Raw genomic sequence first — 18,353 nt, 5'->3', positions numbered from 1 at the left:
CAGTTAGCACTGTCGCTTTCCTGCATGTTGGGGACGCTTACTGCTTTGAAAGGGAAACAACAGACATAAGCTATCTTGCCTTGTTTCTAACACCTACATTTCAAGTAGATGTATAAATATCTTTAAAAACTTCCTTGGAGGAATGCTTCATGCTGGATGCCTTCGAAAAGATGAACTCTTGTTTTGATTAAAATTTGATACATTTGTTCCTGTAAAAATGACTTTCCGATAGGTATTATATTCTCTGTCACTTTTGTTTGCAGTTTTTTTCTTTCTTTTCTGTCCATCCTGGTCTGGTACAGCGTGCATATATCTACAGCTGCTTGAATACCCAGCTCTAGAGGCTGCTTTTCTAAGAATCATGATCACGGTGTGGGTGGGCGTGCTCCGAGCAAGGCCCTCCTGTGACTGTGGCCTGTGGGCCACAGTGGCAGGTAGGGGGCCACTTGGGACACACAGGCGGTGTGTGTGAACGCTACGTGGTCTCCAGATTAGTGGCATCTTCCCGTGCATTCTGTGTTCTCTGCGTTCTGTTTTCTCTGGAGTGTGTAAAACGGCAATTATACTGTGGGCTGTTTTTAGATTTCTATGTATCAGAACATTTATAAACATTCCAAAAGGTTTTACATAATTAAAAATTACACTGAAGGAGCCACAGTTTTTCATGTATTATTTGGAGTAGCATTTCAAACTGTGTGTAACCACATTAGTCAAAAATTCTGATTTTGAAAATTGTCCTTGTTTGAATCTAATCTCAAATATATGCTGTTCAGTACTTGGTATTTTCTGTCCATTTCTGACTTGGGATTTTGGAGAATTAAAACTAATTTTCTAAGTATAGTTTCATATTTTCAAATATTATAATGCAAAAGGTATTTCTCTGATGTTAAAAGTGATTATGTAGATGGGGATATTATGAAAAACTTTATATTAAATATTATACAAAATGACTGCGGCATATTAATTGAACTTAAATGAGTTGGAAAATTGTATGCTTCCAGAATATTGAATCCCTTAGCCAATTTGCAATATGGGAAGGTATTCATTTATTATATTTAAGAAACGTTGAATATATTTTTGTGGAGATAATTTAAGCTCTGTATTCTTCTAGCTAAATTATTATGTGAAATTTTAAAATAAATGAAAAGCAATAGTTAACATTTTGAATAATCTAATAATGAATTTAGGGCTTGGAGTTTCTATAAAAATTTAGATAAGTTAAAAAAATTTAGACAAGTTATAGGTAAGTTCTTTTTTTTTTTTTTTAATTTTATTTTTTATTTTTTAAAATTTACATCCAAGTTAGCATATAGTGCAACAATGATTTCAGGAGTAGATTCCTTAGTGCCCCTTACCCATTTAGCCCATCCCCCCCTTCCACAACCCCTCCAGTAACCCTCAGTTTGTTCTCCATATTTATGAGTCTCTTCTGTTTTGTCCCCCTCCCTGTTTTTATATTATTTTTGTTTCCCTTCCCTTCTGTTCATCTGTTTTGTCTCTTAAAGTCCTCATATGAGTGAAGTCATATGATTTTTGTCTTTCTCTGACTCATTAATTTCACTTAGCATAATACCCTCCAGTTCCATCCACGTAGTTGCAAGTGGCAAGGTTTCATTCTTTTTGATTGCTGAGTAATACTGCATTGTGTGTGTGTGTATGTATGTGTGTGTGTATATATATACACACCACATCTTCTTTATCCATTCATGCATCGATGGGCATTTGGGCTCTTTCCATACTTTGGCTGTTGTTGATAGTGCTGCTATAAACATGTTGCATGTGTCCCTTCAATACAGCACACCTGTATCCCGTGGGTAAATGCCTAGCAGTGCAATTGCTGGGTCATAGGGTAGTTCTATTTTTAGTTTTTTGAGGAACCTCCATCCTGTTTCCAGAGTGGCTGCACCAGCTTGCATTCCCAACAGGTAAACTCTTAATTGGGTAAACATTTTTAGTTTAGGTTTGGTGTAAAGGTTTCAGTGTTCTCAACTGAGAAAGGATATTTCCTTTCCCTTGTTGTAACAGGAAGAGCAGCTATAGGAGTTGTTTTGTTGTAGAGGTTGGGTAGAATATTCAATTAAGTATGTGACCCAGATTTTAACAGACTGTTACTGATGTTGGAATTGACTCCATATTTTTTTTCAAATAGAAGCTTCAGAAAAATCCAAGACATGTCCTACTTCACAGTAAAGTTCTGTGCAGGTGTGAGCACAGGAAAGCAGTGCAAAGCTCAGTAGGACAGCAGGACTTAACTCTGCTCCTCTGGATTCCTGGCAGTTCAGGACTCCTGGATTGTATACTTGTATGTTTAGAATATTAAGGTTAATTAAGAACTCACCTTGTTTTGCTTTCCGTTAGCAGCCAGTTAATGAATCTGGCTTCTCCGTGTGGAGGGGACTAAATCATGATCTAAAAAATCACAGAATTATTTAGGAAGTTACCACTTTTAAATATCACCGAGAGAAGTAACATACTAATGATGTTGGTATGCTGGCATTCGAGAACTACAGTGAAGGGAGAGTGTTCCCCAAAAATGTGGTTTCTCAGCTGGATGCGATTCTTGTTTTTGACATAGCCCTGGTGATAGGGCACCCAGCCGAGTGGCATTCCTGGTGGTAGGGTGGGCTGTGCTCCGTCATCTGTTCGCGGGTGGTGGTGGAAGTGACCAGAGGAGGTGTCACAAATCATTAACCTGGCTCAGAACGATTTTGTAACTGTGCACTCTGCCTCTGCTGTGGAGCCCGGGTGACAGAGTGTGGTTTGAAGCCTGGGGTCTCACGAGCAGATGAAAGCTGTATCCATTACCCCCGCAATGTCAGACCGACCTGAGTACCTGGCGGCCAAGCGGCTCAGGCTCTGTACAGTGTGTTCACCTCGAATGCTGTGGGAACTGTCCTGTCCACATCATGCGGCAGCCGCAAGAGATCTGCCTGCTGTGTGTGGTTCTCTAGTAAAAGACGGAGAAGCATCTTCAGTTTTTCTGTGGAAGTTTTACGCGATGTGCCAAAGGAGGCAGTCTTGCGAAGCCCTCGCAGAGTCTGAAGTGAAGCTGCAGAGGTATCTGCAGATGACGATGCGTGTGTGTTGCCGGCTTGCCCCGTGTCGCTGACGCCGTGTTCCTCACTGTGCCGTGTCTGTGTTGCAGGGAATCACATTCTACCTGATGAAGACCTGGCTTCCTTCCACTGGAGCTTGCTTGGCCCAGAGCATCCTCTAGCCTCACTTAAGGTACAAGTTCATTTCTTCTCCAACGTGGGTGGTCATCAGCTTTTGAGTTTGCTGTAATTTTAAAATGTGAATGACATTCCTTTATCGTTGAAGGAAACAGCTGCACAGCTAGGATCGCGCCCATCCCCTCCCTTCCGGGTCCGCAACGCCTTAGAACACACACACACAGCCTCCCTTATCTTGTTCCCAACGCTACACTTTAGGGAAATTTGTGAATGACCTTAAAAATTCTCTTGGAGGAATTCACACTGTGTTCCTAGGTAGGTGGAGATCTTTTAGCTACAGGTTTTTAATATTGTTTTACAAACATTAATATTTTCAACAGGTGATACAGTTGCCTGTTACTTGGATCATATCTCAGCACATTTTGATAAATTTCATAACTCTATAATATTCTAAAATTGTAAAAGTCTAATTAAGGCTTTAATGTTTTTTGAGTGATGGAAGAGACCCAACCAAGTTCATCAGAGAAGTGTTCCCTTTGTACTGGTTTTGAATGCTTCGTCTTTTTTCTCTCTCTCGCCTTCCTTTTGCGACCATGATGAGCGTGGGAAAGCTGTGCTTCCCGCTTCTCTAACGTGGGAAGTTGGAGTCTAACGTGGACTCAGAGTCCCCTTTCCTGGCGGATCGGCACCGTGACCACAGCTGCCATCTGTCAGGTGCCGATGGGAGGTCTGCTGGGCAGCCTGGGCCTCGGCTCCTGCAGTGAAGGGGGCTACTTGCCATGCTTCCCGGAGGCACAGCTCCCTTGAAATTCTGCCTCCTGTCAGAATTACCTTCCCTTCACAAACTGTCTCCATCCGTGTTTAGGTTCAAATTGCTTTTTGTGATTTAACTTGGAGTGAACTTTGGAGAAACCTGATCATTCAAGGGAAACTCTTTATTGCCTCTTTGCTCCGACTCCTTGCCGCCTGGACCCCGCTCTTCGTTGTGCTAACAGTTCTTGGGCCCCGGGTTTTCACCTTCCGTCTGAAAGTCCGTTTTTCTCCTCTTGTTAGAAATTACTTGTTTTCCTTGCTTTTTCTGTGCTTGAAGGAGAGTAGCTTTCTCCTGCTGTTGGCCGCAGTGCTCTTCCCGTGTCCTCATGGATGAAGTGCTGCGGTCTGTGGTCCGGGTGGCCCCACTGCTGATGTATGGCCTGCAGGCAGGGGCACTTGCGTTAGGTGTTGTGCTCCTCAGGTTTGCCGAACAGGAGCTTTTGTAAGTGGAGACGAAGGGAAGCCTGGCTTAATACAAGGTTCGTGCAGTTGTGGATAGCGGCGGAGAGGCTCCCGGGACCCCAGACCACGTGTGCATCTCGGCCGAGCTGGCCTTGGTCACGTGTCAGAGGTTAGACGGCAGCACTGTTTGTGGGATTATTGGGGAACCAGCTCAGTCTGCTGGCAGGTCACTAACATCATTAGAGTGTGTCTTTCCTAATTTTGTGTTAAGAAAAATGTTAAGTATGTAAAAAATTGAGATGGACAACGTCCATCCATGTATCTAATTGGTTCTACAGTTAACATTTCGCCAAGAAGTAGATTTACATCTGTCTTTGCTTTTTAACTCCACTATTTGGAAGTTGCAGATACCCTGCCACTTCACCTGTGAAAACTTCAGTTTATATCATAATTACCTAAAATTAAGGCTAACGTATCTTAAAGTTTATTTATTTAGTTTGAAAGAAAGTGAGAAAGTGTGAGTTGGGGAGAGACAGAGAGAGAGGGAGAGAGAGAGAATCCCCAGCAGGCTTCATGCTGTCAATAGTGCAGAGCCCAATGTGGGGCTCGAGCACCTGAACTGTGAGATCCTGACCTGGTCCGAAACCAAGTCAGTCGCTTAACTGAGCCACCCAGCTACCCCGAGGCCAATCTCTTTCTTACTTCTCTTACTATTATCATGTCAACTGCATGAACAGGAATTCCCTAATCACTTAGGATTAAGTTCATACTCAAATTTTTCCACTGTTCCTGTAAGGCATTTATGGCGTTGTTTGTTGTTTTCGTTTAGTCAGGATCCAGTCAGGTTTTATGCATTATCATCATGTGTATTTTGAGTATCAGCTGGGGGTTTTGTGGTGTGATGGAGAAGCAAGCCGCAGTTAAGTTTTCAAGGACTTGATAAGTTGTAGGCATTTTAAAGTCACATTCTAAAATGCAAGCACGTCTGCTTTGAGTTCACATATCGCAGAGCTTTTTTGTGTTAGTCCTTTACACACACAACATCTGTGTGCTGCGATGTCATTTAGGCCCCGCGACACACGTTGGGAAGTGGGATGCGATGGTCTCCTTTCTCACGAACGTCGCTGCTGGATCCCGCTGTCCGTATCCTGTATGCTTACTCCCACTCGTGAAAGTAACCAGGTGACTTGAGAATTTGGTTAGTTGTTGTGTGTAATCCTTTCTCATGATTTTTAGCAGTCTGTGGTATACACAGCTCTCACAGGCATCTGATTCATGTCGCCAGGTGCACTTGTTGCCCTTCCTTGTCCTGCTCTGTAGCATTTCACCAAGGTCATCCCCACCAGATTGCTCTTCACAGAGGGTGGGCATTACATGAACCCGCTGCCTAGTGAGCCGGAGCACCCCTTGCCATGGAGCACCACAGTCTTCCCCTTCCCCCTGCGACCTCCCCGTCCACAGCTCCGGTTGTTAGGCGAGCACACCCGGGGTGGGCCTGTGGGTGCAGCATAGCTCAGACGACCCGGTTGCAGGGTGATAGCTGCAGACAGCGGGCTGGGAGGGGAGCAGAGCTCTGTGTGCTGTGTTGATGATCAGGGTTGTGTTCCCCGCAGTGAGAGGGCAGTGGTGGACATACTCAGAACCTGGAATCTCCCAAGGGCAGTAGAAAAGCGGAGGTGAAGCAGCTAGGCAGGATCCTTTTCAGTTCTTTCGTTTCCATAGAAGAGGTGCTGGGAAGGTGGCATCATGTTTCTCAGATTTGATTTGTCAGTAAAGAATATTTCATTTGTGTTCAGGACAGTAGGAGGCCATGTTATATGATGGAAAATTCCAGAACCAGGGATGGGGCCTTTGGAGCCCGGGTTAGTCAGCCCTGGCGGGAGTATCCCCTGGCCATAAGCATGTGCTGAGTGGGCTGTCTTTCTTTAATGTGCTTTTTGAGTTGTTACTGCTGTATGATTTTGAGTCCTAGTAAGTGGTGGAAGTTTTATTTTGAGTAAGCACTTAGTTGTTTTAATTTTAAAAATGTTTTTAGGTCGGACCATTATTTTAATGGTTTTTGTGTTCCTAAACTTCATGTTAATTTTCATGCATTTGGTGTTTTTATCCCCATCAGTTGTTCTGACCCACAGGTGTCTCCTGCCACGGAGCCCCTCGTCCACCTGTTTGGTTGAGCCCCTTTGCAAGTGTGTGCTGGCCTTTCCTGTCCCCAGACCCCCCTCACGTGTTGGTCTCCCCCGTCGTGGACGGGCCTCTGTTCTGTGTTCAGCACCACACCCCAATTGTGGTCAGTGGGTAGTGCTGGTGTCCTCTAGGCCCCCCTTCCTGCGCGGTGCTTGGAACACCCCCATAGCTCCCTGGCTTGCTTCCGCCTCTTGTGGAACTCTGTCCATGTTAGCCTGTGCGTGCCCTCCTTTCTGATTCGAATACCCTGCCTTCCTTCAACCAACGTTACCTCTCTCTGAGGCTTCTGGACACCAGGATGACCTGTCAGGTCACATCAGGAACATTTTATCTTAAATTTTATCTATAGACTTTAAGCCAGAGTTCTTTGCTCTGAACATGTGTGCACACGTCTGTTTGGACCCGATTCCCCTTTCTCTCAGGTGTGTGCCTGGGGGCCGGAATTGCTGGTTACGTGAGAGCTCTGTGCTCAGCCTCTCGAGACGCGACCAGGATGCTTTCTGTTAGTGGCTACACCGTTCACTCCCTTCCCAGCGGCCTGTGAGGTTTCTGATTTCCCCGCATCCTCACCAACGCTCGTTATTGGCTCTTTTATTTTTAGCTGTCCCAGTGGGTGTGATGTGGTTTTGATTTGCATTTCTCTGATGAGTAATGATGTTGGACATCTTTTCCTGTGCTCCCTGACCATTTGGTTATCTTCTTTGGATAAATGTCTATTCAAGTCCTTAGTCCATTTTTCAATTGGGTTGTCTTTTTATTATTGAGTTGTAAGAGGGGTGTGTGTGTGTGTGTGTGTGTGTGTGCCTTTTTTTTTTTTCTTTTGTATTCTGGGTACACAGGTGTCACCAGACACATGATTTGCAAATACTTTCTCCCATCCTGTGGGTTGTGCTTTTAAAAACTTTCTTGATGTGGCTCTTTGATAATTCTTTTGAGATTCAATTCATCTCAGTACCACCTTTCACTGCTCCTAGTGACTCCACTCAGTCACTTTCTGTCATTTAGGGGAGCCTTGGGGGACCTTGCCAGTCTTCCTCTTTACCTTGCAGAGCCCTTATGAGCTCAGTGCACAAGGGCAGCCAGACAACTTGGCCGCACATCCTCTGCCTCCTGGGCCCAGAGTGCTGCCCTGGGTCTCCTCCCAGAAGAGCTCCGTCTTCCCTCCTAAACTTCACTACCCCTCCCTCTGTTACCACCACCTGCTGCTGGTAGTGTTCTCACGTGCTGACACTCGCTGTTGGGCCTCCGGGGGCCCGCCACTCACCTGCCGGTGTCTCCCTTCCCCCGGGAGCCCGAACCTCCCGGTGGGCCCTCGCCAGCTGGTTGGGCAGCTCCACCTGCCTCCGGCTCCATGTCCACCTCCTCCCTCGATGGGAGTCGTGGGCGGCGCCGTCCCTGGCTGAGACCACACCTGACCTGACAGTGAAAATGTACAGTCGCGGCTGAGGAAGGACCTAAACAAACGGAAACAAGCACTGCGCTCGTGGATTCAAAGACTTACTTAGATTTTACTACTTCCCTATCAGAATCCTAGCAAGCTTGTTTTTTTGTAGAAATTGAAAACTGAGCTTAAAATTCACGTGGAACTGCAGAGGACCTAGAATAAACCACAAGAGTGTTGAGAAGGGACAACAGAGTTGGAGGGCTTCACATCTCCCTGTGAGGCTGTGCTAACCCAGGAGGTGTGGTCCTGACACGGGCCAGTCACTGGGTCAGCAGAGCGCAGTAGAGCCCAGTGGAGGCCTGGACACATGGTCGCAAGGGGGAAGGGCTGGTGTTTTCAGTAACTGGACATCCCTATGCAAAAGTGAAAAGAATATAAAAATCAACTCCAGAGTAAAAATCAACACTAGAGGAAACGTAAGAGGAGATCTTTGTGACCTGGACTGAGGCAAGGATTTCTTAGTGAAGTGCATAAAAAGCAAGTGGCTGAGGGAAAGGAACAGAGTGTGTCTCTGGTAAGGAACCCGTGGCCAGAATTTGTAAAGGACAGCACAGTAAGAAGATACAACCCAGCCAGAAAAGATGGGGGTTACGTTTGAACAGGCATTTTCTGGAATGTCCAGTAGGTGCACAGAGGCCCTCCGCGTCATTAGGGAATGGCGGTGGGACCGCCACTGTGGCCACTGCTCTGACAGGTGATTGCTGGGAGCACAGCCAAGTGGCCACCTGGATGTGGCCAGGCAGCTTCTTACAACTTTGAGCACGCACCTGCCATGTGACCCACGGGACCTCAGACCGACCCCACGGTCAGCTGGTGAATGGTGGGTGGAAGAGTCACACAGGGAGGCCTGGGAGTGGGGAAGGAGCAGACTTCTCTTCACTGAAATGGCAGATGCCAGACACTAAGGAGCTCTCTGAGACTCCTGTGTGAGCCCAGAAAGAGTGGCGCTCGGAGAGGAAGCAGAGGGCAGTCGCTGTCTGGGGCTGTCTGTGAGGGCACGGGGGCCAAGGGGCTGTGGAAGGGCTCTCTTTCCAACTGTGTGGCGGCGGCACTGAGGTCTGCCTTCCTCAGAACACAGTGATCTGTCTGCCTGAGGCTGATGGGTTTTATTGCACATAAAATACCTCTGTAAAACGGATTTGAAAATCATGGTTCCTGGTGTGAACTGGACTGCAGGTGTCCGCAGGTAACCCTCCCTCCTGAACGTGTCGTACACATGCATTGCTGTCTTCCAGGCTCTCCTGGTTTTACTGCCCCCACTTACAGGCCCTTCACCCCATGCGGGGCTGCCCCCGCTGCCCGTTCCCCCGGCCAGGCCCACGGCCATGGCCCTTTTCCGCTCGGTCCAAGGCTGGTCTGTGCTGTGTTCTCATCTGCGGCCCTGCACACCCGCCCCTTTGCTCTCGTGGACCTCGCTTTGTATTTGTGCTCCAGTCTTCCCCACCTCCTCCCAGCTCCCTGTTCCCCCACATGTCTCCTGAAGATGGTCTCTAGTAATGAGTCCAACAGCTTAACCCCGCGTTGAATTTGGGCCGCCACAGTTGGCCTTTGTTCAAGGCTGCTGAGGACACAGTTGACATCCATGAATTAATGAATGGTTTTCACCTCCCGGGGGCATGAAACACTCAACCCTCAGCCCCCCTGCTCTCCTCAGCCTGGCAAACCCCTGCCTTGCTTCCTGGACCCCAGCCTGGTTCTGTGTGCCTCATGTGCCGTGTCCCCTCCCTGACTCCTGTTGTGTGTGGGTTCCCGAGGGTCCACCCGCACCGTGCTGTGGCCTCATGCTTTCTGGCACATGTCGATGACTCTCCAGTGGACCCAGTGTCCAGCGAGACCCCTTCCCCGACTGCAGCGTGTGTCTCACCCCCACCCACCAGGGCATCTCTGTGTCCACACCAGATGTGGCACTCCAGCTTGCTGTCCGTGTGGGTTTATCCTGTTTCTTAGAGAGTGATACCAACTGGCCCTGTGATGTCCAGGGTAGAGTTTGGCGGGTGTCTCTGATTCTTGCCCCCTCCTGCATCTGGTCTGACTCTTCCTGACCCGCCCTGCCCTTCCTGACCGCCTCTGGTGGCACTGCTCAGCTGTGTGTGGAGCCCTGGGCCCTTAGGCCCCACTTCCCCACATCTGACATAGTCTGACCTCATACCTCTCCTGCGCCTGGTCTTTCCGTGGCTCCCTTCGTCAGTAGCGTAGATTTGGGTTTCATGGGTCTGTTGAAAAAAAAGGATGGGGGGGGGGAGGGCTATTATAGTGTTGCCTGTTCTTAATTAACCATTTCAGTAGGAATATCAGAAGGAAAAGAAGCTCGCCACCTGCCATTGCTTCATAGAAAAGACATCTCAACCTTAGAAGAGGTGTCACTTAGAAGGTTGGAGACCAGGGTGTGGTCTGCCTTGGGGCCGTGGCCGCGCCGCTCACTGGGTGCTTCCGCGAGTGCCTTGGCGGACCCCTCTGTCCTGTTGGGACATCCAGAGTGCACCACACGGCGGTGGCCTGAGGGTGAAATGCAGTGATGCTTGTCTGCGGGGTTCTCTGAGGGACCTCCTGGAGCCTGGCCAGCAGGTGTCTCCATGTGAGCCTCTGACGTCCGGGCGTTGAGACGCTGCTCCGTATGTACCGTCCTCACACTTTGCAGCTTTCCTAATGGTGATGGAGGGGTCAGGTTCTGCTTCAGCAGAGCCGTTAGTGAAACTGGTGCCTTCCTCTCACCTGTCTTCCAGCGTGCGGCCAGGAGGTCGTGTGGGAGCCGCAGTACCAAGCCCCAGAATCATGGTTTTGTGGTGTGTTTATTCAGTTAGTGTGCGAGTCTGTGGGAATTGACGTGGCTCCAGAGCTCAAGCCAGATGCTGTGCAACGACCGGCCTGAGGGGGACCGAGTAGCCATGACAGTCACCCTGTCCTGGCAGGTGATGTGACAGTGATGTGCGTTCCAGTTTGCTTATGGCTTCATGTCGAGCAGTTAGCCGGATGAGAGGATAAAGAATTGAACATCCATGCACTTGGAGAAACATACATGATGGATGGATAGCATTTCTGCAAAGTTTGGACACAAGCTGAGAGAGATCTTCATGAAGGGTGTTTTTGTTCCTGTTTTTTTCACTTAGTCAAAATTTATTTTAGACTAACCAAAATGGTAGCACTGTACCTGTGTAAATACTTGATGTAAAACTTCTTGAAAACGTTGATGTTATTACCTAATCCCTAACGGCACGCTATAAGATTTTCAAAAGCAAAATAAAATACCAGTGAACCTTGACATAATTATGATGACATAATTATTAGCAGCATAAAAATATAACTACAGCATTTTCCAAACAAAACAGAGACACGAATCTGTTGTAATTGGCATATTTTTACCTTTGCTTCACTTTCAAGTATTTGGATTTCTAACATTTATATTTTCTAAGTATCTTTATAAAAAAATATTTTAAGTCACAAACTGTATTGTTTACCATAAACTAATGTGCTACGAAGTCAAACGTCCAGCTACATGCATCCGTCTCCCCATCTGGTGTCCCCTCTAGACGACCTTTTCAAATGTGCTTTATAAATATTTTCGCTGAGGTCAGCTGTGCAGCCCTTTGTGCAGGTGGGGACAGCGGTGGGTGATGAGGTATCCCCTGTGGTGACCTCCTGGGGGCTGCACAGCCACACGCTTGTTGCTGTGGGTGCTCCACGAATGTCTTCTTGTTTCCACGAACATCTGAGATTTCAGATTCCCATCAGTATAAACAAAGACTTCAGTGGCCCCGGATCATCTATTCTGTATGAAGGAAACAGGATAAAGATTAGTTTAAAAAAGTTTTTTAATGTTAATTTTTGAGAGAGAGAGAGAGAGAGAGAGAGAGAGAGAGAGAGAGATGGTGTGAGCAGGGGAGGAGCAGAGAGAGAGGGAGACCCAGAATCCGAAGCGGGCTCCAGGCTTCCAGCTGTCAGCATAGAGCCTGATGCGGGGCTCGAAGTCACGAACCGTGAGATCGTGACCTGAGCCGAAGTGGGACACTTAACTGACTGTTCAGTGCCCCATGTAAAGATTATTTAACCAACAGGTGAAACTTCACTGTTGGCTCTGTTGCCCGGGCCTGGAATACCGCATATCCTGGGGTTCAACTGCATGTGTGCACGCGTCTGTGATGCAGTGTAATTGGCTCTTGACTAGTTCCCAGGGTGTGTGCGGGGGTACATTTTCCTATTAGGAAGCTGGTGTACATAAACCTGCTCAGCGAAGTCGTATATCAGAATGCTGACGCTCGTTTCCTGAGGATGCGGCAAAGATGCACGTGCCGCGCCGCTCACGGAGCAACGGGCGTGGGGCGGGGGGAACACATCTGGGCTCTTGTCAGCATGCTGGCGTGAGGTGCAAAGACAAGAGCCGAAGTGAAGAAAAATTCTCAGAATATTCGTTCTCTAAAAAGGAGAAAAAAGTCATCCAACACAAAAATATAATCTGTGGATTTGGGAATGCCCATTTTCTTTGTTTTAAAAAGCAAACAAAAAGCGTGAATGGGATTGAAACCTCCGAGGAGCAGGGCAGGATGTGTACAGAAATGGAGCATGGGCCAGTGCCTTGACCTCGGGAGAGAAACGACTGATTGTACAGCTAGCTTCCCCTTGTCTTTGTGGCTGTGACACCACGCGGGATGCCCCGCGTCTACACAAGGTGGCCGAAGCCTTAGCCCACAGGACACTCACCTGCCGGTGTGCTGTCGGTCACCTCTGGAAGGGAGTTGCTGTTTCAGTGGAAACGTTTCATTCCATCATGTGAAAGTCGAGGCCCTGTCAAATGATCCTTTCTGGTGGCACATTTCAGAAAGTGTTAGAGGAGACTTTAGCGTAATCAGCATCCATCTGGGAGAGAGTCTTGGATTTTAGTGGAATCCTTTGCGGCTGTGACATAATGGATTTAATTTAACATTTGAAATGTCATGTGGTAACTGCATTGTGTCATTTATTATTGTTATTTTTTGATGTTTTATTTATTTTGAGAGAGACCACAAGCGGGGTAGGGCTGACAGAGAGAGGGAGGGAGAGAATCCCAAGCAGGCTCCATTCAGTCTCCTGAACTGTGGGGCTCGATCTCACCAACTGCAAAATCATGACCTGAGCCGAAGTCAGGAGTTGGATGCTTAACCGACTGAGCCACCCGGACGCCCCTGCTTTGTGCCTTGAAGTGAATTTGTGGAAAAATGTTTGATTTTTTGAAACGTAACCGAGATGACATGACAGACTTACGTAAGTAGTGAGACACTAGAGCGTGGCTTAAAGTTGATTCTGTAGTGGGACCCTCGTTATTTCCTTTTTTAGGGATGGGAAGAGATTGTTTTCTCGCGGTGCCAGATGCTAACTCAGGTTGTGGCCCTTGAATGATTAGTACCATAGGGAGGGGGAATCGGGGCCCTCAAGAGTCGGAGCCCATTGCTGCCTGTGACGGCCGCTGCTTGCTGCACTGAGAGGCGTGTGGCGAGGGCTTCCGCGGACTTGGTTGTGTCCCTGCACAGTGGGTGTGTCCTGTGCTGACACCACTGGATTCCGAGCAGCCCCAGCAGGGGCACGGGCCTGTGGGCCTGTGAACGAGCTGCCTTCCTGAGCGCCTTCCACACCCTCCACCTGTCCTGACCCACGGGAGAGAGCAGCACAGTAGGAAACGGGCCCGTGGGGGAAAGATGAGGCTCCGTGTAGGCGGCCTCGGCTGAGGGAATTTGTGTGGAGGTGACTGCCAGCTCCCACCAAGCAGCGCCTGCTTACCACTGGTTGTCCTGTCTGGAAGCAGGGAGCCGCTCTGGGAGGTCTTTTCTAGCTCCAAATTTTTGTTCCTTTGCTTGCAAAGCAAGTAACTGACAATCACTGAAATTACTACAAAGTGCTGTAAAAAAGTGTATAATCATAAACGTTTGCTTTTTAAAAAAATATTTATTTATTTATTTATATTGAGAGCAAGAGAGTGGGGGAGGGGCAGAGAGCAAGGGAGACAGAGAATCCCAAGCAGGCTCTGCACAAAGCCCAACATGGGGCTCTAACTCACAAACTCTGAGATCATGACCTGAAACCAAAATCAAGAGTTGGATGCTTAACCGACAGTCACCCGATTGCGCCGATGTTTGCTTTTTATTTATTTTAAAATTATTATTACTTTTAATTTTCTTAATTTTTTTTTTTTTTTTTTTTTTTTGAGAGAGAGAGAGAGAGTGTATGAGCAGGGGAGGGGCAGAGAGAAAGGGAGAGAGAAAGAATCCCAAGCAGGTTCCGTGCTGCCAGCACAGAGCCCAGCATGGGGCTTGAATCCACAAATCCTGAGATCATGACCCGAGCCGAAACCAAGAATGCTATGCTTAACCAACTGAGCCACCCAGGGGCCCCTGCTTTTTAATTAAACAGAATTTGCTTTCTATCCTTGGACACAGAAAGTACATGTTTCCAACTTTAATTTAGGTATACTATTGCATTTTATTTAACTTTTGTCTTTTTTCCTAATGTTAAGCTTTGGGCTAAAGTTAAAGTACAACTGCTGAAAGAAAAGAAAAAAGGAGGGGCGGCTGGGTGGCTCAGTCAGTTAAGCATCCAACTTCGGCTCAGGTCATGATCTCACGGTCTGCTGACAGCTTGGCGCCTGGAGCCTCCTTCGGATTCTATCTCCCACTCTCTCTGCCCCTCCCCCACTTGTGTGCGTGCACTCTCTCTCTCTCTCTCTCTCTCTCTTTCAAAAATAAATAAACATTAAAAGAAAAAAAAAAGGAGAAGTGGGACTTTCATTAAAATATTTTGAAGCCCAGGGGCGCCTGGGTGGCTCAGTTAAGCATCCGACTTCAGCTCAGGTCATGATCTCGCCATCTGGGAGTTTGAGCCCTACGTCAGGCTCTGTGCTGACAGCTCAGAGCCTGGAGCCTGCCTCCAGTTCTGTGTCTCCCTCTCTCTCTCTGCCCTTCCCCCGCTCACTCTCTGTCTCTCAAAAATGAATAAACATTAAAACAAACTTTTTAAAAATATTTTGAAGCTTGTCGCCAAGGAGCAAACATTTCATTTGTGTGGTTTGAGTGTTAATTTTGATTTAAGATTGGCAGTGACATCTTGCTCTAACTCTCCTGTAGTTGCTGCACTGATAGGGGAGCCGCATGCTCTTCTACAGCATCTTTGGGAAGATTTAGCCATGTAAAATGATGATGCTTTTTGAGGGTCAGCAAGTCCTGATGCATTTTTTTACCAGCTGAGCGTCTGCAGAGATCCCTTTGTGCATGTGGCATGTATAGATCTAGAGAGCCGGGAGCCATATTTGGGGTGGCCAGGTTCTTCAGGGACTTTTTTCTTTCTCCATTGGGTTGGTTCTCTTAGCACTCAGTTTTCCAGCCTGTGGGAACATGTGATTTCTCCCATATGTGTCACGGCAAGGTTTTTTTCCCTTCATTTTCTTCTTCTTCTTCTTTTTAAATGTTTTTTTGAGAGAGAGAGAGAGAGAGCGAGCAAGCATGCACCTGAGCCAGGGAAGGGCGGAGAGAGGGAAAGAGAGCATTCCAAGCAGGCTCCATGCTGTCAGCTCAGAGCCCGACGTGGGGATTGAACCCACAAACCATGAGACCATGATCTGAGCTGAAATCAAGAATTGGGCACTCAACTGACTGAGCCACCCAGGTGCCCCAACGCAATGGCAAGGTTTTTAAGGAAAGTACAAATTAAACATTGTCAAGAGTGTTAGAAGTTTAATGAATGGGATGTTTGCAAATATATCCATATTTAAATGTACTAGGAACCTTGCTACTAAAAGGAATTCTGTGGTAAATCCTTCTGAGAATTCTATAATCTCTCATTCAATGTTTTGAGGTTATAACAGTTCCGTCTGAGTTTTAGAAGTTGTTTTGTGTGCTCTTTCTTCCCGAATTAAAGCTTCTCGTGTGCACTGAGTCCCCCATTGTGTGCCCTGAGCCGAGCGCACATCATGCCATCCCCTGGGCCTGGCCGGGGCTGCTGGAGTGAGGGCATCCGGGTTGTGGGGACTTCCCTGCCCCTCAGGCAGCCTTGGGGGCGGGCGCAGACCAGAGATGGTCCACAGGAGCAACAGTGACAGATGGTCCCCTTCACTGAGGCGGGATAGACGGTGTGCACCGAGGAGAGTTGGCCTGTGCTGCCCAAGTGCTCCTCCCCCAAGTGGGGCTAGCCCTTTTCATATTTTGTCCACTTTTGTATCACATTCGTTCTGTTCTCACCGTGTCGTCATTGGTCTGTCCTGTATGTAACATCCTCACACTACAGCCAGCTTACCATTGTGGTCTGATCGTAGGGTCTCAGCGTGCTGGGTCGCACCTGCTCAGCCAGGCCCACGCCGCATCGCTGTCCCTGTTTCCGTGTGCATTCACCGAGGGGAGGATGTTCCGTGAGGACAGCGTGGGGCTTCTGTTCTGACTCTTCTCTCCTGGGCTGCCACCAGCTGGCCTTGCTCCTGCCCCGCCGGGGAGCCATACACCCTGCCAGTGGGAGAGCAGACGGGACTTGTGTTCCTCCCAGACTGGCTGGGATGTGCTGTTTCTGGGGTTCGTCCCCGTGGAGGATGTGCGAGCCAGTGGGCTTTCATTTTCATGGGGTGCTGGGTTTCTAGGACTGAGCATGTGATCTATGTGCACAGATGTGTGCGTGGCTCTCTGCAGGCCTCCTGCTGGGATGTGCCTTCACGAGCACTAACGACCGGCACACTGGGGCCTGAGAACGTGACTCGGACGTGGCAACCAGTGCTTCCAGAAAACCTGTTGTCTGTGTAAAACGAGAGTGATTGTTGTGTGTGCATCTTGAAAATTTTCTTGATGACTTAAGAGTGTAAATGGTTTTCTGGTGGGTCTTCCATGTCATGTGCTCAGGCTCAGGTTTTCTGATTTTCTTCTTTTGTGTGTTATGTGTGTTGTGTCTTAAAACAACTCAGATTTGTTATCTTACGGTGCTCAAGGTCAGAGGTTCACAGTCAGTCTCACTGGGCTCAATCAAGGTGTCAGCAGGCCACACTCCTTCTGGAAACTCTGGAAGGGTGTTTCCTGCCTCTTCTAGCATCTGGAGCCACCACACTCCACGGCTCATGGCCCTTCCTCACTTCTTACCTCTGAGGCCAGCTGCCCTGCTCCCCGTGCACCCTAGAGGACTGTGGTGACGCTGGGCTTACCTGGACCGTCCCATGCTGGTGGGCAGGAGCGTACAGCTCTGGAGGCACAGGGTCTTTAGGGGCCTTTGTGGTCTTTGTGGCTACATATAGGAAATCAAGGTTTTTTCATGCTGTCGTTCGGGTTTGTTTTAATTGCCAGAAACATACTTAGTACCTGATTCATCTTTATTTCGTAGAGAAGGGCATTACTGTAGTTACAGCTGAAATTGGATGTTTTTTCATAGTTTTTTAGTTTTCACGAAAGAGTCTAAAGCCTTTTTTTTTTATTCTGTTTAGTTTTTGTAGAATCTGCTATTCTCGGATAATATAATATTCCGACACTTACTCCGTGTGTCTTTACCAGACGCGGCCCTCAGCATTGGTAGTCAGGGATACCGTTTCCCTCCCGTTCAGAGCCGACTTGCCTTTCTGTGGTGCTCTGGCACCTGGGCTATGATCACCCAGCACTGCCTCCTTTTGGCCGTGCAGGAAGAACGGAAGTGTCTGTAGCCCAGCCTCTCGCGGCATGTTCACTATGGTGGGGCACAGGGTTCTGGGCTCGGAGTTGACGGGAGCCTGGCTGCAGACATGTCAGAGTTAACACATGGCTGCCAGGCTCCGTGTGGCCTTGCTGGGTGGAAGTGGCTGGCTTGTATTTAATAGTTCCTGCACCAGTCTTCGGGCCGAGACTCACAGCAGGGTAATGAGCGGCTGTGTAAGGAAGCGCTGCCTGCAGCTTCCGGGCCCTGCATGTGGGATTCATGTGCTGACCCGTGTGCTTATTTCTCAGGTCCGGGCTCACCAGCTAGTCCTGCCGCCCTGCGATGTGGTAATCAAGGCTGTGGCCGACTACGTCCGCAACATCCAGGACCCCTCAGACTTGGATGCCGTAGCTAAAGATGTGTTCCAGCATTCTCAGGTACGGGCTTGGGAGGATGCCTGTGAGGTCTGCTGCTCCCAGATTCTTCACCATGATCAGGACCTTTCTCCTAAGAAGACAGACCTGTCACGTGGGCTGAGTAGAAGTGAGGACATGACTTGTCCATCCTTTCGGGCGATGGTCAGGGATTTCTTCCACCTTTTTCTGGAAAGGAATGTGAGTGGGTCAGGGTAAATAGAAGACGTGAGGTTGGTGTGAACTCCCTGCCTCTCTGGAAAGGTGAAACCACTGCCCCATTTGCGGGAGATGGGAAGGAAACCCTCTCCCGGCAGCAGGGGA

The 18,353-nt window shown here is 48.3% G+C and overlaps 1 protein-coding gene across 2 annotated transcripts in view; it reads left to right on the top strand.

The window, feature by feature from the left end:
* Positions 1 to 18,353, top strand: part of FAM120A (family with sequence similarity 120 member A) — a 96,644-nt gene that overhangs the window by 18,139 nt on the left and 60,152 nt on the right. For both annotated transcript variants that reach the window (XM_058695946.1, XM_058695945.1), the window contains exons 3-4: positions 3,146 to 3,228; positions 17,925 to 18,053. In XM_058695946.1, the coding sequence (XP_058551929.1) occupies positions 3,146 to 3,228; positions 17,925 to 18,053 (212 nt within the window). The remainder of the gene's footprint in view (positions 1 to 3,145; positions 3,229 to 17,924; positions 18,054 to 18,353) is intronic.

This window comes from Neofelis nebulosa, chromosome 12 (assembly GCF_028018385.1).
Source record: "Neofelis nebulosa isolate mNeoNeb1 chromosome 12, mNeoNeb1.pri, whole genome shotgun sequence".
Taxonomy (NCBI): Eukaryota; Metazoa; Chordata; class Mammalia; order Carnivora; family Felidae; genus Neofelis; species Neofelis nebulosa.
This window is presented reverse-complemented; position numbering and strand designations above follow the sequence as displayed.